At 33.6% G+C, this 25,387-nt stretch overlaps 2 protein-coding genes across 3 annotated transcripts; both read left to right on the top strand.

The window, feature by feature from the left end:
- The first annotated feature begins 9,820 nt into the window (after positions 1 to 9,820).
- Positions 9,821 to 16,699, top strand: LOC11416789 (WPP domain-associated protein). Of its 2 annotated transcripts, none has more exons than XM_013607558.3 (6): positions 9,821 to 10,165; positions 10,367 to 12,711; positions 13,186 to 13,312; positions 14,365 to 14,466; positions 15,517 to 15,597; positions 16,341 to 16,699. In XM_013607558.3, exons 2-5 carry the CDS (start codon positions 10,430 to 10,432, stop codon positions 15,577 to 15,579), a joined length of 2,574 nt encoding a protein of 857 aa, XP_013463012.1. In that variant the 5' UTR covers positions 9,821 to 10,165; positions 10,367 to 10,429; the 3' UTR covers positions 15,580 to 15,597; positions 16,341 to 16,699. The 2 variants fall into 2 exon arrangements, with proteins under 2 accessions (XP_013463012.1, XP_024632029.1); XM_024776261.2 differs by having other exon boundaries at positions 10,420 to 12,711.
- A 3,467-nt stretch (positions 16,700 to 20,166) lies between these two features.
- Positions 20,167 to 24,633, top strand: LOC11416790 (probable receptor-like protein kinase At1g30570). The gene has a single exon (XM_003594487.4). It carries the CDS (start codon positions 20,789 to 20,791, stop codon positions 23,354 to 23,356), a length of 2,568 nt encoding a protein of 855 aa, XP_003594535.2. The 5' UTR covers positions 20,167 to 20,788; the 3' UTR covers positions 23,357 to 24,633.
- The last annotated feature ends 754 nt before the right edge of the window (positions 24,634 to 25,387 follow it).

Genomic DNA, 25,387 nt, shown 5'->3' on the forward strand with positions numbered 1-25,387 from the left:
TTTGTCAGAAGTCCAAGGTTGAGCATCAGAAGCCTGCAGGGTTGTTGGCACCGTTAGATGTACCGGAGTGGAAGTGGGATAGTATCTCTATGGATTTTGTGACGAGTTTACCGAACACTCCGAGAGGGCATGACGCTATTTGGGTAGTTGTCGACCGGTTGACGAAGTCGGCACATTTCATTCCTATTAATATCAATTATCCGGTAGCGCAGTTAGCAGAGATTTATATTCGCAGTGTGGTAAAACTTCATGGTGTTCCGTCTAGCATTGTGTCGGATAGGGATCCGAGGTTCACTTCTAGGTTCTGGAAGAGTTTACAGGACGCCTTGGGTTCGAAGTTGAGGTTGAGTTCGGCTTATCATCCTCAAACAGATGGTCAGTCGGAGAGGACGATTCAATCATTGGAAGATTTGTTGAGGGTGTGTGTGCTAGAGCAAGGTGGAGCTTGGGATAGTCACTTGCCTTTGATTGAGTTTACTTATAACAACAGCTATCACTCGAGTATTGGTATGGCACCGTTCGAAGCCTTGTATGGTCGGAGGTGTAGGACTCCTTTATGCTGGTTTGAGTCGGGTGAGAGTGTTGTGTTGGGACCGGACTTGGTTCATGAGACTACTGAGAAAGTCAGGTTGATAAGAGAAAAGATGAAAGCTTCGCAGAGTCGACAGAAGAGTTACCATGACAAGCGGAGAAAGGATCTTGAGTTTCAGGAGGGTGATCATGTTTTTCTGAGAGTCACTCCTTTGACGGGTGTTGGTCGTGCTTTGAAGTCGAGAAAGTTGACTCCTAAGTTCATTGGTCCGTATCAGATTTCAGAGAAAGTTGGTACAGTGGCATATAGAGTTGGTTTGCCACCACATCTTTCGAACTTGCACGATGTGTTTCATGTTTCTCAGCTTCGGAAGTATGTTGCGGATCCTTCTCATGTGATTCCAAGGGATGATGTGCAGGTTAGGGACAACCTGACAGTTGAGACTATGCCATTGAGGATTGATGACAGAAAGGTGAAGTCCTTGAGAGGTAAAGAGATACCTCTTGTGAGAGTCGTTTGGGGTGGAGCGGCTGGTGAAAGTTTGACTTGGGAGCTGGAGAGTAAGATGCGGGAGTCGTATCCGGAGTTGTTTGCTTGAGGTAAGATTTCGAGGACGAAATTCTGTGATTTGGGGAGAGTTGTAACGCCCTAGTTATTTATTTAATTAATTTGAAACTATGTGGAGTATATATATATATATATTTATATATGATGGTTTGATGATTTATGTGGAGTATATGCATATGTTTATATATATGTGTGATTTTGGGTGATTTATGTGGTGTATTATTTTATTATGTGGTTTATTTAATAATAATTAGTATAAGTATGAAATAATAATTATTTTGGTGTTTGGGGAAATAATAGGAGTTATTAGAAATTATGGGGAGTTAAGTGTAATTAGGAGGGAGTTACTTTTAAGAGGGAAGTTATCAGAGAAGTTAGAATCAGTTTTACGTAGAAGCAGTTTTGGGAGCAAACAAGAGAGAACCAAGGAGGAACCAAGAGTGGATTTTTGCTGCACATTTCTTCTGCAAATTTAAGGTAAGGGTGGGGTTTACTTCAATAGTGTAGATTTTAGATTCTGATTATTGAGTTTAACAGGTTTTAGTGAAATTTGGGGATTTTGGATTTTATGTTGGAAATTGTGGTTTTTGAAGTTGTAAGCAGGAATTTGGTGTTAGAAATAGGTTCTAAGTGTATACAGAAAATTAATTTGTATCTGTAAACTGATTTGGGGAGTGATTGGAAGGAAAATGGGATTTTTGGGTAAAACCAGTTTTCTGCCCGTACAGAAGTTCATCGCTCGCCTCGCGAGCAGCTGTGCTCGCCATGGCGAGTGAGCAACTTCATAGCTCGCCTCGCGAGCAGTCCAACTCGCCATGGCGAGTAGCCCAGATCAAAACTTGATTTTTGAAAAGTTGTTATAAGATGTTTTGGGGATGGTTTAAGGTACCTAGATGATAATAAAGAGGAATGGTGAAAGTTTTAGGTTAAAAAGATGAATAGGGAGCTTAGAATTGGAGTTTGAGTGAGAAAATGTCACTTTTTCCCGAGAGTACCTGATTTTCACTCGCCTTGAGTTCGCCTTGAACTCGCCACGGCGAGCTACTGTTTTTGTGAACTCGCCATGGCGAGCAGATGCGCTCGCGAGGCGAGTTGCACAGTTCCTGAGTGCTAACTTGCTTGTATGATTAGTAGTGGTTTAGGTTGTTGGATTTGAGCATAGTTATATTTAATTGTGCATTATTATGGATTGATGAATTGCTGGTTGTTGTTATTGCTGATGGCTATGATGTATGATTATTTATTAAACCATACATGTTGTATTAATTGGAGTCACATGGAGTTGCATTGCATGGTCAGTTGTATATAGATATACACAAGTAGGTCCATTGCATATAAAACAGCGGTGAGGGCTTCGGTCCTGGAGTACTAGTTGCTCAACAGCGGTGAGGGCTTCGGTCCTGATGAATGCTTTAACCATTCAAAAGCGGTGAGGGCTTCGGTCCTGATTGGTACCACATGCATAATGCATTTCATTAAGAAGTCTAAGATGGTGTCTTAGCAGTGGTCATGTCATTTGCATGAGTCTTGGTTGTTGTTTCGGTTTTATCTGATGTTGATGTTGATGTTGAATATACATTTATTTATATATATTCATTGTGATCTTGGTGTGTTGTTGATGTTATTGGTAATATGTACATTGTATACATACTTGCTAAATGGATTATTATGATGATGTTGTTGTGGCTTGTGAATTAAATATTGATATTTGCAAGATTAATATGTTTGAAGTTATAGGGTGTTAGATTCATTTGATGATTTTAATATCTATATTTATTGTTGTGAATCTCACCCCTTCTGCTTGAAAATGTTGCCCTTCCTATGGGTAACTTGCAGGTGATCCTGAGTAGTAGGTGGTGGCTCAAAGTCGTGTTTAGGGCTCTGATACGTGGGATGGGATTTATCATTTTTATTATTGTTGCTTTTCCTTTCCATGTATCAAATTTTGGAACTTATGGTGTGGAGCCTTTTGTTATCTTTGAACTTTGATGTTTTAATTATGTTAAGGCCTTTAATGCCTTAGACTATTGTTGGATGTTCATGAGATTATGGATTTTGAAAACTATTCCGCTGCTATGTTTTCATAAATAATAAGTTGCTTGATTAAATAGTTTTATTTTCTATTTAAGAAATTTTGAAATGACGTGTAGCATGCCCGTTGTGGAACTACTCTGATGTATATTTGCTATTTAATTGCTTTTGGGTAACGGGGTGTTACAATATTCACTAGTAGTTTACACTATAGCCTTTTTGGAATCTGGTTCTAACATCACTTTGCAAAAAATATTATACAAAAGACGATGTTGGCATAGTTGTATGAACGACAGAAATCACTCAATCTACAAAAACTAGAAATTGAGAAATTCAAATTTAGTAAAATTTAAATTTATTCAAATTCACTTGATTAGGAAATTCATAATATGCATACACATAAACTAGAAATTGAGAAATGAAACAAAAACTCATAAACCCTTAAACTCAGGAAATGCAGAAAACAAAATTTTTAAATGCTCTCAACTAAGTGAAACTCAATTAGTACATGAACAAAAAGTGAATCACAAAATACAATGCAATACAGAGCTCACCTAACTCTCTGCCATAGACATCAGATCTAGAATGCAAACCAAAACGCATGGAGGTGGTGATGGACAAACGACGACGATGAAAAAGAAGGAGTTATGATTCGGTTGTGGGAGTTGATGGAGGTGACAGAACGATGGGGTTGCGATTCGGAGCAGCCGATGGTGGTGGTGACAGAACGTCGTCGACGGCGACGGTGAGACCAGTGAGAGAAGAGGAAGAAGAGAATTTCGTTCTGGTGAACCGAGAAGAGGAAGGGGAGAAAGTTGTGTGGTTGTGAGTGAAACTATCAAACTACCCATATTGCGTGAAACTACCAAACTGTCCCTGCCACATCAGCAGTGGTATAAAGGGGTGGATATTAAAAGTGGTCTATGTATCTTTTTCCTAAATTTTCTCTTCAAATTCAGTTAGTATTGGTTCATAGTAGTCTTTTATGCTAATTATCTCACACATGAAGAATCAAATTCACCCTTTCACACGAACCCTTAATATTCATAACTCCCAACTTTGACATGGAAGCTTAAATCCATTGAAAATATCAAAATCTTCATTGGTGTGCTTGCCACCATGTTATTCCTACTCCTGGTTTGTTGAAAAATATGAACATGACTACTTCTAACTTATGTGCTACATGTCAGACAAGTGAGGAAATTGTCCTTGCATTCATGACTGCTCTTTTTCCATGAACTTGTAGAATGTTTTAGGATTTATTGATACCATAATTTTTAGCAACACGAATTTGCTTCTCGTTTCAATCAGACACCTCGAGCACAAGATATTGTCAAAACAAAAAATAATTTCTCACCTACAAAATTTAACACGTTCATACAAAAACATCAAACTATGTAAATTTGGGCTGGGAAAAGATAAGCAGTCTATGCTCCATAGTTAGTTAAAAAGACTCAACAAATAAAATACATTAATGGTTGAACCTAATTAGAATACGAATAATGATTCAATTTGATCTCTCACGATTTTTTAGCAGCTTAATTTAATTTATGATAAAAGTAAACTTCAATTTGGTCATTTACATTTTATACGGACGATAAATTAGTTTATATTTTTTTCTAGGTTTAATTGCACTTTTGGACCCCTATCTTTTCAAAAGTTGCGGTTATGGACACCTAACTAATTTAAATACAAAACAGCCCCCTATGTTTTGATTCTTTGGCAGTTTTAGACCCCAAGGCAAAAAAAGAAAAAAAAAATTGACACGTGGCACCTCACTTAGGGTGCCACGTCAACATTGACCGAGTCAACAATGGTCTAGGAGTCCAAAACTGTCAAAGAATCAAAACATAGGGGGCTGTTTTGTATTTAAATTAGTTAGGGGTCCATAACCGCAACTTTTGAAATGATAGGGGTCCAAAAGTATAATTAAGTCTTTTTTCTGTAATAGAGGGACTATATTTTATCAAACTATGTAAATTTGGGCTGGGAAAAGATAAGCGGTCTATGCTCCATAGTATTCTTAAAAAAAAAAAAAAAAATGTCAGACTATCTTATACTCCCTCCGATCTTATTTACAAGAGAAAGTTGACTTTTTAGATGCATTGAATAATGTATCTATCTAGTCAAGAACCTAAACCAAATACATAAATTATTTAATGTATCTAAAAAGTAAATTGTCTCTTGTAAATAGAATCTTTTCTTGCCGATGACTAAATTTGATCGCGACAAAATTGTAAATGATCAAACTGAAACTTTTTTCTTAGTTCGGCTCATAAATAATAATAATGAATTTTGTATTCCTTTATCCAAACAAAAATATCAAGAAACGAAGACATTTTCATTTGAATTGTTAGAAAATCAAATTCTATAAAAACTTTACTAAAAAAAGTTCTTTAGTTTATCCGTTTTATTAAAGTCAGTAGGTCATTTTCAAAATAAAGTAAAGACAAATTTTTTAGACAAATAATTTAAGCCAACTGTTTTTTAATTAAATATAGACCTGTACTTTTTTTAGAGGAAATATATAACACTACTTGCTTTTTTTTAAGGAATATACTAGTACTTTTTTTTTTTTTGAGGTAGCAGTACTTGCTTGCTAATCAAGGGAAAATGATGATAATATATAATGGAGAATTAGATGGCCGTTGGGCCAACTATCACTTTCGCTTTTTCTAAAAATTATATTTATTTCATAGAATCTGATCCCAACATATCACTATGAACAAATATGATCACATTCTTAGTCAACAGCCATATACAAACAAATTAAAGTAGAGAGTACATACCACTATCACTTTTATTATAATAATATATAATATAACAATAAGGGGTATTAAGTGTTCCAAGTATTCTTCTTTCAAAAATTAAAAAAGTATTCCAACATACTTCTAAAAAAAAGGATTCCAACATAAAAAATTATCCTATAAAGAGGTTTTTTTGGCTTAATTGCATTTTTGGCCCCCTATGTTTCAAGAAGTTGCGATTTTGGCTCCCTAACTAATTAAAATACAAAACAGCTCCCTATGTATTGGATCTTTGGCAGTTTTGGCCCACTAGACCAATTTTGACTCGTTCAACGCTGACGTGGCACTTCAAAGCCGCCACGTGTGCATTGTTTTAATTAAAAATAAATAAAAAAACCACATATAAATTAAAGAATTAAATAAATGAAAAAGCAACAAATAATTAAAAAAAATAAAAAAGAAAGAATAAAAAGAAAGGAAATCGTGTTCCAAAATCTGATTCTCCCTCTTCTTCCTCTAATCTCTCTCTAAAACACTGATTCTCTCTCTCCAAAACCCTTTGTTCCAAAATCTTGAAGCTTTCTGCCACTGCTTCATCACCACCATGGATTTGCTCCGATTGAATCTCTCTCGTATTCGAATTGTAACCAGAAACACGAGGAAGTAAAGTGGCATTCTAATTTTTCAATCACAGGTAAACTAGTTGTAGCATTCAGGAACAGAGTTGATGAGGAAATATAAATAGAAACTATCATTATACTTTTAATAATGTAAACAGTATGTGATTGTTCTGATTTTTTTTTGGGAGATCATCAGATTGATAATGGGGGCCAAAACTGCCAAAGATCCAATACATAAGAGGCTGTTTTGTATTTTAATTAGTTAGGGGGCCAAAATCGTAACTTTTGAAAAGATAGGGGGACAAAAGTGCAACTAAACCTTTTTTTAAAGGATCCTATAAAGAGGTTAAATATTTCAATTTTGGCACCAAAAAATATTTCAATTTTTAATTTATTGATTATACAAATTTTTATAAAAAGTTACCATTTAAAGAGCTTTTAAGAATTTTTCACATGCTCTTGTTAGCCTTTCTCTAATAATAACTAGTTACTAATTGTCCACAAATCTTTGATCGGACGCCGTGATCAAAGTTTGAACTTTAACTCTTTTATTTAGGTGTATAAGTTTTTAGTTTGTAATGTCATTTTGTTTATTAAAAAAACAGTTACTAATTGATCAAAAATATATCATTAGTTCAATCAAATTTTTGTGATTCATAGTTAATATAGAACTTCATAAAAATTATAGATTTTTTTATAATTTGATATTCATTTATTTTTTATATAATTTATATTTATTTTTGAAATTGAAATATATTTTCAATCATTTTTTCATGTAAAAAAGAAATCAAGTTATGAAATGAAATGAGGCAAACTATCACCTTTTACCTCATCTTATCCTCAATCATTGTATTATATGCTAAACATGTTTTTACTCTTTAACACACTTTTTTTTAATAGAAAAAACCCAAATTACATTAATAAAATCCCTCAAAGCACAAATTGTGACAAGAGCAAATACAAAATACAAGAATCATAAACAAAATTTTAGATTCCAACATAAAATCAACTAGGCATGACAATGGGATGAGACAAGTCTTACCTTCGTCATCTCTGTCTCTGAATCGATATATTTATCCATTGACCTACTCGATCTCTGATGGAGATGAGAAATTAAATCTCATATATGTTTCCGACGTGTTTGAGTATCCCCACCCGTCTTCATTCTTGCAGTGAAATATATTTTTTTAATAAAAAAACAACTTTTTCTGCTCCAAACCCAAACCCAGAATTTTCCGCAAAATTGAACTTACTACTAGAAATTAATTTCCACCATTTTCCTAATAATCTAATGTATTTGGGGGTAGGAAAACACCACATGTATTTGCTAGTTGTAATATAGGAAAATGTTCAAATTGATTTAAAGTTAAACAATATATCAAAACTAAGAGTGACATTTAGAGGCTTACATGTCGCATATCAATAATTAATAGTTTTTTACATTTAAGACAAGTTTGGGATGAATACTTTTATCAATGTTATCCATCCGTACTCGTATTTTTGAAATTGAAAAACATGCAAAATCATATTCAAACTCAATCAAAGCAAAAAAAAAAAAAACTCATTAAATCAAAGTGGGTTAGAGAGAACCCATCAAAGCAAGGTGGGTTATGAGAATAAATACAAGTGGATACAAGTTTTGCTGACATGCCTACAACCATCCATGTGGTGACAAACAAACCATCATAAAAACAAATAAAAAGATCATTCTCAACCAAAACAACTTAAATTAATTCAAAGCCCTTTTCTTTTCATTTTAAACCACCGCCAAAATCATTCTTTTATGTAATCAACAATATCATTCTCCTTTTGATTAACATATTGATCAACGAGAAAAGATAATATAACTAAGGGAGCATCTACGGTGCAGTCAGAAAATTGATTTTTTTGAAAAAGTTAATTTTAATTTTAATGTTTGATTCATTTTTAAATTGTTGATTACTGATTAATGATCAATAGTATATTCATCTAGTAATGCTTGCAACATCTTGGACTTACAGGTACTATTTTATCGTTGAAATCTTTAACATGCAAATAGAGTTGATGATATTATGTGATAGTCTTAAGTGTTACACTTTGTAGGGTGTTATGTTTAGAACAAGATATGATAAAATTATATTAAATGTAGTCTTGTTAACCTGATGAATTGATGATACTATGAGGGCTGAACTTTTGATGTCATTATACAAATAGTGAGATGTTACTCATTACATTTTTGATGTTATAGTGTTAATTTCACCAAAAAAGTCATTCTTATGATTTCACCATAGAATTTTCCTATAACTAACTCAAACTTACTACTACATGTGGTTGTTCCACGTGGCCGTAGACTTACTCTATCAATCTTCTTATTTTTACTGCTACTTTATCTGTCTCACAATAATTATATATTTAGCATTTTTTTCTTTTTTTTCAAAATATTTGTCATTTTACAATATCAATGCAACATTTATTATTTTTTTCCTATTAATTATATCCTTATTAATTATAAGGCTTAATTACACTTTTGGACCCCCTATCTTTCCAAAAGTTGCGGTTATGGACCCCTAACTAATTTAAATACAAAACAGCCCTCTATGTTTTGATTATTTGGCAGTTTTGGACCCCCAAGGCAAAAAAAAAATAAAAAATTTGACACGCAGCACCTCATTTAGGGTGCCACGTCAGCGTTGACCGAGTCAACAATGGATCGGGGGTCCAAAACTGCCAAAGAATCAAAACATAGGGGGTTGTTTTGTATTTAAATTAGTTATGGGTCCATAGCCGCAACTTTTGGAAAGATAAGGGTCCAAAAGTGCAATTAAGCCTAATTATAATTAATAAAGGTATTTAAGTAAATGACATTAATTTTACAATTAAAATCAACACAATTAATCATCTTCTTACTAATCTTGCACGAACTTTAAACTATTATAATTTAGAGATGAAGGGAGTACGTGTGTATTCTAACTACTTATTAATCTCTTTTGAAGTTCTTGAGAATATTATAATGTTAAACATCTTTTAAATACTTTAAAATAAAATTCATATTTTTATATTTCAATGAATGTATTTCATAAGAATAAATTTAATAAACACACATCCTATTTAAAGAACAAATCGAAGGTTGTATTAGTGTTAAACAACATTGGATACCGTAAGTAAATAAAAGAACAACCTTGGATACTTTGTTGGAGATTTTTTTTGTTTGTTACAAATACGTACTACTTTGTAGATCTATGCATACAACAAAAAACCAACTCCAAGCATTAAAATAATATAAGTTATTTTTTTCTTACAATCATCAAATTTTTTAAGTCAATGCTTTGAGATTTTTGTATTTAGTATTTTTGTATAGTACATGGTTGCATACCTTTCTCTCTCACTCCCGCTCTAACCAAAATCTCTGTCGATGCAATGTTTACAATCCTTTTCTCACTCTCATTTATTATTATTATTGCTAAACCCTAAAATCGCCACCACCGCATCACTAATTATTTCACACCCCCTTTCCCAACTATTCACACCTCCCAATTCTTTTTCATTCTTCTCACCGTTCCAGATTCTCTCTTTCCATTTTTGAACCTTCAACCTGCATTGGAGCTTCAACATAACTCACACAGAATCTTGATTTTCAACTCCCTCCCACAAATTTCAGCTCCAGTGTTCATTTTCACTCCAAAAAACAGGTAAAAGGCTTTTTGTTTCATTGATTTTTATTTTTATTTTTGTTAAAAAGCCATAACATGATTAAAGTTTGGATTTTTAGCTATTTGGGTCAAGCCCCTTTTGTTTATTTTTATTATGTAACTTTTTTTTCTTCTTTCTGGATTCTGTTTGTTAAGTTTAAGTATATCTAAATTTTCATGTTTTATTTTTTGTTATGACAGTGTTCTGTGTTTGGATTGTTTTGAATGGTTGAAAATTGGTGAATCTTGTTTAGGGAAGTGGAAATGATGAAGGAGGGGTTTGTTGTTATGAATGGTGGTGAAAAGGTTTTTGCGAATGGTGTTAAGGATGATGATGAGAGTCTTGGTGAGCACATACTTGAGGAAATGGAGTCATTTTTTGATGATATTGATGAACGGTTGATTATTTCTAGGATGGTGAGTGATTCTGTTATAAAGGGTATGGTTAATGCTGTTGAGGAACAGGCGGCTGAGAAAATTGCGCAAAAAGAATCGGAGGTTGTTGGGTTGAAGAAAAAGCTAAGAAGTTTATGTGTTGGTTCGGATGAAGCTAAAATGATGTGGTCTTCAGTGCGTTGTAATGAAACCCATGAAGGTGGTAAGCGTCATTTTTTAGACGGTGTTATGGAGACAGATAGAGTTGTGAAGCCTGTGGGTAGTCTTAAATTTGAGATACATGAGCAGTTGAGCCAACTCAAAAAGGAAATAAATAAAATTAGAGGACTTAGTTCCACAAGAAGATTTAGTTCGGGTTCGGATTTGGTTGGTTTAGGTGGTATTCTGCAGGAGAATGTGCCGGAAAGATGGATTTATGTCGATAAAGCTTTTGAAAGTCTGAAAGATACTATGGATTCTTTATCCAGAAGGATAGAAATTACGGATCAGTTATCGAAGGCAACAACACTTTCTGATTGGCAGGAGGAGCAGGAGTTTCGTTTGGAAATTGAGCGGAAGGTAATTCGCAATTGTATCCGGAGTTTGCAGCAGGAGATTGAACGAAAATTATGCGACGTTTGTGAATCTGAAAGTCGAATTAGTTTTAACCAATATAAAGAGATCTCAAGTTTGCGTCAGGATTTGGATTCAATTTTTAGAACACTGTCTGTTTTCGAAACTGGGACGCTTATTTCTCATGGATCCTTGGAGCATACCGATGATTGGTGTCATAATAAGAGAGCTGACCATGTCCACTTGAAGCTTTCAACAGACCTTTTGACGGTTTCAACTTTGGAAGAAAATGGGAAACACGAGGATTCAAAGATCAGCAAGCCTGATAGTTTGGATTCTGGCTCACTAAAGGACATGTCTAAAGATGATTTGATTACTTATATAACTAAGATGAGAAGAAACCATGAATCTCAAGTGCAAGAGAAGACCGAAGAAAACTTTTGTCTTAGGCGGGAACTATTGAATCTGAAAGAAAGAGGTTCTTCCTTTTCATTGAAGAAAGACAAGGACTTTGATTTGTTGAAGAAAAAAATCCCTGATGCCATCTCAAAATTGAATGAAGTCCTCGATGGAAATGAGAAATTGCGTCAATTCAGCGAGAACATTGAATCTCTTTGCAGTTTCAAAGATAGATTGGATTTCTTACAATCTGAGAATTATCAACTGAAGGACATGCTAACTGATAAGAATAAGGAAATTAAGAGTCTATCTTCTCAGCTTTCTGCTGCTATGGAAAAATTGTCACAGCAACAACTGACTGAGGAAAATTTGTTACAATCTGTTCAGAAGCTTGAGGATGATGTTGGAGATGCACATGTTGAAGCTTCGGTTATTCAAGACGTGTATAAATGTCTCTTTAAAGATATGGAAAGTGAATGTAGATTCATTACTGAAGACTTGCATCTCAAGTATGGTTTTATGCAAGAAATATATGAAGTAATGTTGAAAGATACTGTTGACAGTGCTCAAGTTTCTAATGGGTTGGAAATAGAAGAAGAAAATATCGAGTCAATTATGATTGAAGGGCTACTGGATATTAATCAAATTATATTCAAAGGAGCTTTGGTAGATGCGGACGAAGCATTAAAATCCGAAGCTGTCGAGAACAATAAACTAAAATGTGAAATACTTACGTTGAAAACAATAGTGGCAGAAAAGGATAATTTAATACAAGGGGCGACAGATGCTTTGGAACAAGAAAAGCGGAAGATGGAATCTGCCTCTGAACAGCTCAACAGTTTAAGAACTAAGACAGATCATCAACATAACTGGATTCTGGAGAACAGTAAAGAGTTGGATGTTACTAAGGGTAACCTGGATGCAGCAGCAAAGGAAATCGAACAATACAAGGAGCAAATGCTGAAGTTACATCAAAATCTTGAACAGAAAGTGCATGAGCTTAGAGAAGTTGATAAAGAAAGAAGAGAGCTTTGTGCTCTTACAAAAAAGCAACAAGATACATTGAAGTGTATTGAGGCAAAAGAGAGAGAAACCAGGAAACAAATGGAGTCAACCATTAATCTCATCCGTAAATTGTTGACAATGGTTAACGATGTAGAAGCTAGTGTAAATGAAGATATTTCAAGAAATCGTATGAGGTATGCAATAATTGTCAAGATCCTTTTCTAATTTAACGTCTCATGAATTTATGATAAACTACTTCTTCTCTGATTTCTTCTGTTTTTTATGCCATTTTATGTCGCCATCCATCAATAATGAAGTGTTTAAGTTTATTTTAACCAGCAAGTACATAAGGTGTACGATTACATTACCTTTGAATTATTTGGGACGTGTTTCTAATTTTTTGGAGGGATAATTTTGGGAGTTAAGTTTGTTTGTTTTTTTTTTGTTTTTTTCCTCTCCAATATTGACGTGTTTCATATTTGTGTTCAACTTGGTTCTGTTAACTAACAGCCTGAAAATTTTGTGAAGAAAAACCAATTTACTTCATAGTTCATCCTTATATCAAATTATCAATCAATTCAAACGGTTTTAAATCAGATTTTATCATTTTAAACTCGATTTCATATTATTGTAATGATGACAAGTCATATATGTAACCATCTTTACAGGCTTGAAAGCATGAGTTCTGAGTTCTGTTTCCTCAAGAACAAAGCCAGTGCACTTAAAACCATGGGATTGGTTTACAAGCAAAGGTTTGAAACAAAAAGTTCTGATCTTGCAAAGGCTGAAGCAGAGGTACGTAACCAGAAACATCACATAATTTTTTTTTTCATTTTCTATTCTATGGGAAATATGCATTACTTGTTTATTTCTCAATCTTGTGGAGAGGATGCACAAAGGCCCTCGTGCTGACGTGGCAAGAGGTGGATGTACATGTATAGTTGTGGGGGACAATTTCCCCAACAAAAGTGATTTTTTCTTCCTACAAATTTTTATCTATTCCCAGAAAAATATAGGTACTGCCATGGTAGTCAAAATCACATTTTTAATTGTAAAAATGCATGGTTTTGCGATTTCGCTTGGCCTTTAGCGATTAAGAGTCTACACAGGAAAAAAGTCATGGTTAAATCCGGTGGTATCACAGTTGTTAATCGTTGAATCGTAAGAATAAATTGGATCTGCCCCTATAGGATATTTTTTTAAATGAATGTAAATGTATATGTGACAAAAGGAGGATAAATCGTACTAATTTACTTCTTTACCCTTCTAATTTGTATGGCTGATCTAGCACTGAAGACACCCTAAATGTTAACATACACAGAAAATAGTTTTGATATTATTGACAATGAAAAAATCATAACATTTTGAAAATATGAAAATGCATTGAGGACAATTGTAATTTGTAAAAACTTGGGCATGTTGAGTTTTTTACGAGAGATTACGTATTATATAAAAACCTATACTATTTTCTTATGCAAACATTCTATTGTTTCCCCCAATAAAGATCATTTTTGGATCCGCCATGCGTCGTGGCCAGATAATTAATCTCATGGTTGGTTCAAATGGGCCAAATTGTGAGGATACATTACGGTTCCAAAAAAATAGTGCTTTTGTAAGAAGAAAAAGAAAGATTTCGAATCAATGACCTATGTATAAGCATACCAGGTCTACGCTGCGTCGCTGCCTGTAACATTTTGGTGAACCAAGATACATGGTTTACTACCCAATTAAAAAAGATATCCAATCTTCACTAGGAGAACACTCTTTTGATTTTACTTTTTTTATCTATGATAATACCTAAGTCTAGTAATTGACCCCATATATGTTCGACTTATTTGGAGTTTCAGGTTGATCTTTTAGGGGACGAGGTAGATACTCTTCTTAGACTCCTTGAAAGGATATATGTTGCACTTGACCATTATTCACCTATATTGCAGCATTACCCTGGGGTGAGAATCTTTCCCTTTCTGCATATGTTTTTAATGTTTGTACATAATTGAGGTGTGTATCGTGACAATAGCTGTGATATTATTATGAAGAGTCTATTTGTATCATTTTCCCTGTTTATTTTACAATATTGACATTTTTGTGATTATTATCAATTGAAATTGAAGTAGAAAATATCTTCACAAACCAAAAAGGCCTGAAGTTTGCACATTTCTAGTAGAAAACTATTCATCAAGGTGCGAGTTATAAAGGGTTGTAGAGGGTCGGGAGCTCTATATTGCATATACAAATGGGCATGACTAATGTAATCAACTGTGGTGTGGCAATCAGGGGTTTCAATTGCCCTGATGTTTTGTTCTAACGTTATTTCTGCATTTTCTATTGCAAACCCAGCTAGGGTCACTGATATCAGTATCTTCAGCTGAATGGTACTTAATTAGTTTTTGCTACATTACTAAGCTTTGTAGAATTGGACCAGAAATGAAATTTTTGTTATTGCAATGAATGCTAATTTGTCATCCCATGGAAGGAACATGGAAATGAATCATAATCATGTGTATCCAATATAATTATGTTATAAGATATGTGGCTTTGTACAACCTGGAAGGGCGACATTATGATAGCTGTACTTGCCGGAGTAGAACCGTGTAGAGCTAGCCTACCTGCTCAACACTGCCATTCAGCTAAGAATTGTCTCATTAGATAGCTACTGATGAAGTTCCATGTGGAAGTTTGTACTGTTTTGAGTGTCCAATTAGATTTATTAAGGATGCCTTCCGAGATGGATAAGGCCATAATGGCATATTTTCCTTACTGCTTGTGTGTATCCAAAACTAGCAATAGTAAACGGTGTTGCTACATGGGTTTGGAGAGAATGTCACGTGTTGATTAAATTAAGGATGTGATGACATGTGGCGGAGCAAAACACAGCTTTCTTTTTTGTAATTTGTAATATATAATTAGTTGTCTTCATGAAGAAGGTTAAAAAATGATTTTATTTTCATGAATCAAATGTTGTGAACTGTTTCAATAATTAGTCATTGATTTTGCAGATTATCGAGATTCTGGAGCTTGTAAGAAGAGAATTAACTGGAGAGTCTAGAAAACTTGTTTAACCCTTATGTTCTGGCCAGGTAAATTGAAAGACATCCTTTGCGTGCAATCTGTAACTTTCCATGTTCTGGATTCATAAACTGCATAAGTATTGACAAGGAAATAATTTCTGCGATCTCGCACCTGATTAACTTTTGGATGTGGAGAATAATCAAAAGTAAATTAGGGAGCTCTATAGCGGTATTAAGAGAATTTTCTAAAGACTTCAAGAATTTATCTAAGTCCTCTAAAACCCCTCCAAACTTAGGGGGGAAGAGAGGGAAAAAGATAGAAATCTTTCACCTTATGTGAGAGAGTAATTTTCTAAAGAATGACAAGAGAATGCTTATGATTAATATCTATACTTCTTTTTATTGAGTATTATAACATCATGTAAAAGACTTGAAGAATTTATCTAAGTCCTCTAAAATCCTCCTCCAATGCACTTTTTTAGTTCCCCCAAATCAGGGGGATTTGGTATTATGAAGAAAAATGAACCACCTAAGTCCTCTAATAGTTCATGTAGTTTCATTTTCATCATTCTTTTGGTTTCTCATTATGAATTGAGCCCTTTATGAACCATGTTATCATAGTAGCCTTACATTACTAGGCTATCCTTTCTGGGTTCTCTTTTCCAAGTTTGTTTTAGCAAAACAGTGGCAATGCTATTGTATAAATTATTTAGTCCATGTCTTTGTCTGTTAAATTACCTTGTCAACTTAGAAGCCGTATGTGTAATTTGTAAATTAATCCATTTTATGTTTAAATCTTGTAATTGATACAGGTGATGAGTTGTACAGCTATTCACATGAGTTACATGCAGCTAGGGATGTGTTGTTGCCGGTATTTTCGTTCCCCGTAAAACAAATTATGAAGAAAACAACAACCGAAAGGAATCAAGAGCTTATGCAGCAGTTGCTAATGCACCTTCCTTTTTGCCATACACAAATGCTTTATACACTTAGTAGGAGACAGCCTTGTTTGTTTGGCTCTAGTATACCATGAATTTGCTTTCACTCTTTGTAATGCATAGTTTTTTTTCCTTTTCTTTTTATACTAGCAATAGCATCTGTATATGTTAATTTTTTGGAATGAGTTTTTTTTTTTTAGTTTTTATTTATAATGTGAAATGAGTTTTTTAAATGACTTATATCTATAGTTTTATGCTGTTTGCTTTTGCTTTCACTGAGTTGTGTTTAAAATGTTATCATCAATGTTTCTGTACCAGTGTGTGCTTTTTGAATGAAATATGTTTTTGAAACTACTACTAAGATAGAAACATTGCCACCGGCATACCTAGTTCCCCAATTCCTATTATGTCCTTAAATAATACACTTCCATTACCACCGGCACTACCTAACTTGCTTATTGTCAACCAAACCTGTCAATTCTCAAATTGTTGGCTTTTGACCTTAGGTATCAACTTTGTCTATTTTAAAAATAACTTAAAGAAAAACCCATTTACACAAATTTGATAATAAGAGCAAGAAATGCATGCATTATAGGAATGAAAAGAAGATAAAAAACCTAATGTGGATTAGTACATTGAACCAATCCACCTAGATACTAACGACAGATTCCAACCTGGTTACTAATTTGAATTCTTTCATGATTTAAGTACATATGATAACATAAAAATAATACTAATATGTAGAAACACTGATTCTGGTCAAGGTTAAAATAAAATAAAATAAATCCTTGAGCTTTTGAGTGATGGCATTGTCCCACTTTGAAGCAAAAATACAAGGACCCTTGAAGGGGTACATTTAAGTACGGAATAGCATAAGACAAGGTACGTGGTACATGTTTTTTGTTTTATTTCATTTATTATAAAGATTGAAAATAGGATATGTAGGGTTAGTTTGGGAAAACAATAAAATAATTACGATGCTTATCTTGTGTTGGAGGTTGGACAATGCCATGTGTGAATGAAAGAGTTGGTCCACAAGTGAGAAGATTGTGTATAAATAAAGAGATTAGAATTGTCTCTTTGTTTGATTTTGTTTGATTTCCTATGAGAAATAAATCATTTTTTATAAGTTGAAATCATATAATACTTATTGCTCTCAGCTTCAAAGCTCTCGTGTTGTTACATAAAACCATCAAAGTCATAATCGTTAACTTCAACTAGGATTTCATTGTCAAAAGAAAACTTCAACTAGGATTATGATGTAACTTTTTTTAGGGGAAGGATTTATGATGTAACTTATGTAGTATAATCTTTCAACAAATGCATTTCAGATTTAAGAGCTTTGGTGACCTTCGGAACAACTATAACTAGAGAGAGAAAGATAAAAGAAAATTTATGTGAGGGAAAGCAATGGTGAGGGAGTCAATACACTACAGGAGTGTAGAAATGGTTCAGAGGATATAGAAAAGAGTAATATGTTTGGACAACTATTTAAACGATAAGAGTTGAGATTATGTTGTTTGTTTTAAAATAGTTTTACAAATATTTATGTAAATAAGAGATCTAAATCAAATTGCTAGGGGTGTTCGCGGTTCGGTTTTAAGCATAAAAGTCATCCAAACCGCGAGATAAAAAAACATGCAGTTTGGTTTGGTTCGGTTGATTTTTAAAAAGTCATCCAAACCAAACCAATGCGGATTGGATTGATTCGTTTTGTGCGGTTTATCGCAAGATAAAAAAATATTTCATTAACTCTAATATTGTCAACTTGTTACAAAATAAACATAAGACATTTTATTTTGATGTTTATATGATAAAATATTAGGTAAAACTTATATCAAAATAAGAAGAAACATAAGCATGAAACAAATTATTGGGAAGTAAAGGAAACAAATTCATCACTGGAAATGAATTGAAAGAGATGGAAAGGAATTAGAATCGAACCTGATGGTGCAACAATGGAAAAATCGAATCAAAAGCGATTATTCTTGGGCTATGCAATTGAGCTAGTACATGTTTAAGTAATATTCAGTATTCTTGCGGTTTGGTTTGGTTCAGTTGCTGAGATGCAAACTGCAAACCGAACCGAACCGCGCGGTTCAGTGCAAAAGTCATCTGAATTCATCCGAACCAAGTGCGGTTTTTCGCGGTTTTGGTTTGGATTGGTTTGATTTGCGGTTTTTCTATTGGGTTGGTTCGGTTTTGAACACCCCTATAAATTACTGCTATAAAAGAGTACAATCTTTAAGACATTTTTTATTTTAGTTAAAATTTTAAATAAATAAATAAATTATCATAATAAATCAAGTAGAGTTCCATAATAATTTTTACTGTTGTGTACAATCCATGTTAATTTTGACAAAATTTAAAAAGTTTTTTTTCGAGAGGAAATTCAAGAAAGTTTTTATATAGTTGAAGTTTTTTTTTTTCACTTATAGTAATATGATATGATACATGTGAATTTTATTTTATCCTTTGAGAAAGGGACAAAGCCATGTGACCCACCTCACTAATAATGGAACAACCCATTCATCTCTGCCTCCTGCTCTTGCTTTCATATTATTATTATCATTTGACAAAACATTATTTATTTATTTTAGGAAAAAAAACATATTATTATTTATTGAAAAAACAACTTCAACTGCTAATCATCAAAACTTATAGACATAGCAGATAATGACAACTGTCATAGAAAATAAGTTTTAAACTTTCATTTAAGTGTGCCTATAACTTATGCTTAAGGGGTATGTAATATGTAATACATTTTTTTGGGTTAGAAATGTATGTGTAATATTATGAGGAGATAGTATTATTATTAATATTTTGAAAGAAATATAAATATTATGAAATTCCATTTTTGAAAAATTTGATTTTTTAATAAACATATTATAATGGGGTATTTGGTTCGGATGTATTCGGATCACTTTTTTACTCAACCGTATAGTTTGATTCAGTTTACGATTTTTATTTTACCAATCGAATCAAACCAAACCGTAAAATAAGAAAAACACTAATTAAACATATATCACGTAGATCAATACTTATCGAAATTCAATGAATTTTTTTTCTAAAATGACATGTTTTTTTGCTTATTATGTTTCTTCTTTGATTTTTTATTTTAAAAAATGTATTTATGTGCTATTTGAACTTTTAGAGAATGATAAAATCTTAGTCTTTTGTATTTCTTACAGAATAGGATTATTTTTTGTCCACAATTTTAGTTTAGTCTATGTAATTGGAAACATTGTTGGGTAAAATTTAAAATATTGTTCGAAACATTATTGAAAATTTGTTGTGTTTTAGTTTTTTTAAACTTGAATTTAATGTTGGAAACAAAAAATTGTACTGTCTTAAAAAAAGGCAACACCAATTGATCCAATTCAAATCACATTGGTTTGATTCAGATTTTATTTGAAAAAACAACTGAACCGAACCAAATCACATATTCTTTTTATCTTAAATACAAATTACTTTTAACCTCAAAATCAAATCAAACTGCACCACAAACATCTCAAAACCGCACCGCATACACATTTACATATTAAACTCAAAAGGATTATTTCTTTTTGAGAGGAGTATTAATTATATTTATTTTTTTACAAAAAGTGTTAATAGATGTTATGTTAAAAATTGAAACCTATATACAAATATCAAATCAAAATAATTCTGCAGCTGTTACCAATTATTATAAAGTAGAACAGTTAAACCAAAAGAAGAAGAAAAAACCAACAATTTAATAGTGTCAGCTTCTTAGCTTGTTGTAAAAGATACAAAACAAAACCAAACAAAGATGAAACAAAACCTTTTCCAATCTGTTTCCAACCACACCCCATGTTATTATTTCTTTATTCACAAACTGCCCATATTTTGTGACATCTCTGATTTTCTACGTTTTTTCTATTGATTCTCCTTATCACAGTTTGTCTAAATTGTTGTCTTTTTTTGTCAATCACAGTGCATTGTCACTGATTCTTCCAAGTTCAGATCTGTTAAAAAAATTCTCTTTCTGTGTTTTTTGTTGAAGATTCATTGACTTCAGCAAATATTTGAGGTGGGTTTTCTTTTTTTCAACTTTTTTTTTTGTGTCCTATGATGTTGAAAATGAAAATTCACATGACCCAGTTGGTTTTTTTTGCTTAGTTTTTTTTTTTTAAAGGTTTCAACTTTCATAAACCCTTTTCTTTTGGGTTATTGAGTTTGATTTCTTTGTACAAAAATCTTAGAAACCATGTTGTTTATGTGATTGGATTGTTCTTGTTTTTGGCCTTTTTCAAATTTTGCTTCTTTTTGTTGAAAAGTTGATTGTTGGGTGAAGAAGAATCATGATGGGGAAGGTTATTGTGGAGGGACTATTGTTTGTGTTGATTTTGATGTTTGTGAGCAAAAATGTAGAGGCTCAACAAAAATCAATTCTTATAAATTGTGGTTCAAATTCTTCTGTGAATGTTGATGGTAGGAAATGGATTGGTGATATGGCACCTAATAACAATGTTACCCTTAGTTCTTCTCCTGGTGTTGTTGCTTCCACTGATGGATTAAGTGGAAATTCAATCTATGAGCCACTTTATAAAACAGCTAGAATTTTCACAGCTTCTTTGAATTACACTATCAAAGATGTTCATGGAAACTATTTTGTTAGGTTTCATTTATGTCCCTTTGAGATTGTGGACCACAATGTGAATGAGTCGTCTTTTGGTGTTGTTGTCAATGGTATGAAACTATTGTCGGAGTTTAATGTTCCGGGTAAGATATCTGAAAAGAATGTGAACCTGCAGAATTCTGGAAAGAATTCGAGTTCGTTCTTTTTGATCAGAGAGTATATTCTGGATGTCAATGATGGTATGCTCTTGATTGAGTTTCTTCCAAGTGGAAATTCGTTTGGCTTCATCAATGCCATTGAGATTGTTCCCGTTGTTGGCGAGCTTTTTGATGGTTCGGTTGGTAAAGTTGGCGGTGGAAACTTGAATTTGACTGGACACGGGATGGAGACTATGTATAGGTTAAATGTTGGTGGCCCTGAGATTCAATCCAATCAGGATCCGGATCTTCGGAGAATTTGGGAAGTTGATTCTAGCTATATGGTCACTGAAAACGCCGGTGCAGCGATTAAGAGCAGCTCTAATATTACATATGCTTCTGCGAATGATACTTCAGTGGCTCCTCTCCTTGTGTATGAAACTGCAAGGGCAATGTCAAACACAGAAGTCTTGGACAAAAGATTTAACATGTCATGGAAGTTTGAAGTAGATCCTGATTTTGATTATGTTGTCCGGTTACATTTCTGCGAGCTGATGTATGATAAGTCGAATGAGAGAATATTCAGGATCTACATAAACAACAGAACAGCTGCGGATAATGTTGATGTTTTTGTTCGAGCAGGAGGGAAGAATAAAGCGTATCATCAGGATCATTATGATTCCGCATCATTGAGGATGGACACACTTTGGGTTCAACTAGGTCCTGATACGGCTGCTGGTGCTGCGGGAACTGATGCTCTCTTGAATGGACTAGAGATTTTTAAGCTTAGCAGAAACGGGAATCTTGCCTATGTGGAGAAATTTGACTTGGCTGGGAAATCGGGAAGCAGTTCAAAAGCAAAAGTTCTTTGGATTGGTGTAGGAGCAGGTATTGCTTCTGTAGCTATAGTTGCATGTGTCGGTGTCTTTGTTTTCTGTTTCTGCAAAAGAAGGAGAAAAGAATCAAGTGATACCAAAAACAACTCTCCTGGTTGGCGACCGATATTCCTTTATGGAGGGGCTGCCGTAAACAGCACTGTAGGTGCCAAGGGATCAACAGGAAATCAAAAGTTATATGGTACTGTCACCTCAACAGGAGCTGGTAAGCGGTTTACATTGGCAGAAATCAACGCTGCAACAAATAATTTCGACGACAGTTTGGTCATCGGAGTTGGAGGCTTTGGTAAGGTGTATAAGGGAGAGGTTGATGATGGTGTCCCCGCTGCAATTAAGCGCGCCAATCCACAATCTGAACAAGGTCTGGCCGAATTTGAGACAGAAATTGAGATGCTCTCAAAACTAAGACACAGACATCTTGTGTCTTTGATTGGTTTCTGTGAAGAGAAAAGTGAAATGATTTTGGTTTATGAGTACATGGCAAATGGAACTCTAAGAAGTCATCTATTTGGGAGCGATCTCCCTCCACTAACTTGGAAGCAGCGTCTTGAAGCGTGCATAGGTGCTGCAAGGGGACTTCACTACCTTCACACAGGAGCCGACCGTGGAATAATTCACCGGGATGTCAAGACAACCAATATATTGTTAGACGAGAATTTTGTAGCAAAAATGGCTGATTTCGGTTTGTCAAAAGACGGTCCTGCTTTTGAACATACTCATGTTAGCACTGCTGTGAAAGGAAGTTTTGGCTATCTCGATCCGGAGTACTTCAGAAGACAACAATTAACCGAGAAATCAGATGTTTACTCTTTCGGAGTTGTTCTTTTCGAAGCTGTTTGTGCTAGAGCTGTGATAAACCCTACATTGCCTAAAGATCAAATCAATCTTGCAGAATGGGCAATGAGATGGCAAAAAGAAAGATCACTTGAAAAAATCATTGATCCACGTCTTAATGGAAACCATTGTCCGGAATCGTTGTCTAAGTTTGGGGAAATAGCTGAAAAATGTCTCGCTGATGATGGTAAGAGCCGCCCGACCATGGGAGAGGTGTTATGGCACTTGGAGTATGTCTTGCAGCTGCATGAAGCTTGGCTCAATAGGGACAACAATAGCACAGAAAATTCCTTCTCTGGTAGTCAAGCTTTGAGTGGTCTAAATGATGGAAGAGTTGAGGTTGCACAGGAGCATTCAAATCAAGATGAAGAGGTTGATTTGGATTCTAAAAATACAACTGGTGTAGTCCACAGCAGTGTGTAAGAGTCTAAGAAGTGAATGCTGCAATTTGAAGAATCATGACCTTATATTATCCTCTACAGATTCTTTCTATTCGTTTTATTAAATTCAAGTTTTTTATTATTACTATTACTACTGTTTTTAGTATCTCATTCTTGTATACATAGTAATGGATTTTTCAAACATTGTCACAAAAAAATGTTAATATTTGTAATATGCACTGCTTTTGCGTTGAGTAGCAACCAACTGTATTATTACTTACTGGGATCTTTTTTCTCAAAAGTTCATATCAAAAGCATCATCAGCCACTTCTGTAAAGAGAGATATATTGTGATAGCTCTTGCTAGCCAAGCCCCTTGGGGCTATATATGTGTGTTTTAAGGTCACAGATACACACATTTAACAAAGTGAAGGGAGTCATAAAAATTTATAACTCATCAGTAAACCATGGAGAAGAAATCACTAGCAGGCTTGTTTCCTCTTCCTCGTTCTCTTTGTTGCACATAAGGCATTTTTCTTTATACACTTTTTATTAATGGTTATATGTCTGTAAAAAAAAAAAAATGGATGCATAATGTTACATATTCACCAACTTTAAGACACGGTTCTTGTAAATGGATCCCTCTATTTGCCATTCACCCATTTGACACCCCATCATATATGGTGATTGGTAGTGGTCGGCCAGCGGCAGAGTCCTTCACCGCACGACGGGAGGCGGCTGAACTCCGGTCTCACAATGGACGGTGGCCATACTTTTGATATATACACATTTGATTTGACATAAAAAATATATAGTCATTCTTGTATATTTATCGAAAAATGTGGTGATTGAAGCTATCTAAACATAAATATCTTATTAATGATGATACTTATCATTGATCCACATCTTATAGGACTCCATTGCCTCGAATCATTGTCCAAGTTTGGAGAGATAGCCGAAAAACGATTTGTCACTGATGGTAAAAGCCGGCCTACCACGGTAGAAGTTTGGCTCAACATGGACAACAACAGCACCGAAAATTCCTTCTCTGGTAGTCAAGGTTTGAGTGGTCTATTAAATAGAAGAGTTTTAAGTTGTAGAGGAGCATTCAAATCAAGATGAAGAGGTTGATTTCGATTCTTAAAATACCGCTGATTTATTCCACATGAGTGTGTAAGACTCTAAGAAATGAATGCTGCAATTTGAAGAATCATGACCTTATATTAAATTCAAGTTGTTTATCAATACTGTATTTAGCACCTGTTTCTTGTATACATTTTTCAAACATTTTGTCACAAAAAAAATGTTAAGATTTGTGATATGCACTGCTTTTGCATTGAGTTGCAGCTAATTGTATTATTACTGGGATCTTTCTTCTCAAAAGTTCATATCAATAGCCTCATCAGCTATTCTGTAACGTATATTTCCATTTTAATTTCTTGTATAGTCTATCTAATATAAATAAACGTGACATTACTGTTATTTAATATCCAACAAATAAATAGGGGGTTCGAAGAATCATAACAATTGTTTACTTTTCTACAACAAAAAACAAGTAACTTGCTCTGTTGCAAACAGATAAAATTTGCAAATCTCTAACTTTTAACTCTTTTATCTTATCGTCAAACTAAAAATAAGTAACGCGAATTATTTGGATGAAAATACAATTCATGTGGATATGATACTCTACTTATCACTTTATTATCTGGTAAACGATTTGATACACTTGTTTAATCCACACATCACCTGCACTTTCACTAATTTTGATATTGATTTCTGCACTTTAGTATTGCTCTTGAACCCTTTTAAAAAAAAAAACTTTCAATGATTTTATTATTATTTTGATCGTTATTTTTCTTAAGAATAATTATAAAGAAAAAAATAAATAATCCTTTTTAAATGAACAAAAATGATTTTATAATTATTCTTTTAAAAAATAATTTGTCCACATGATTAGTTTTCTTTAATGAACAAAAATGATTTTTTAATAATTCTTTAAAAGCATTAATTTTTTTATTCTTTTAAAAAATAAAAAAGGTTTTTTATTTTATTTTATTTCTAATAATTATAATAAA

Source organism: Medicago truncatula, chromosome 2 (assembly GCF_003473485.1).
Source record: "Medicago truncatula cultivar Jemalong A17 chromosome 2, MtrunA17r5.0-ANR, whole genome shotgun sequence".
Classification (NCBI taxonomy): domain Eukaryota; kingdom Viridiplantae; phylum Streptophyta; class Magnoliopsida; order Fabales; family Fabaceae; genus Medicago; species Medicago truncatula.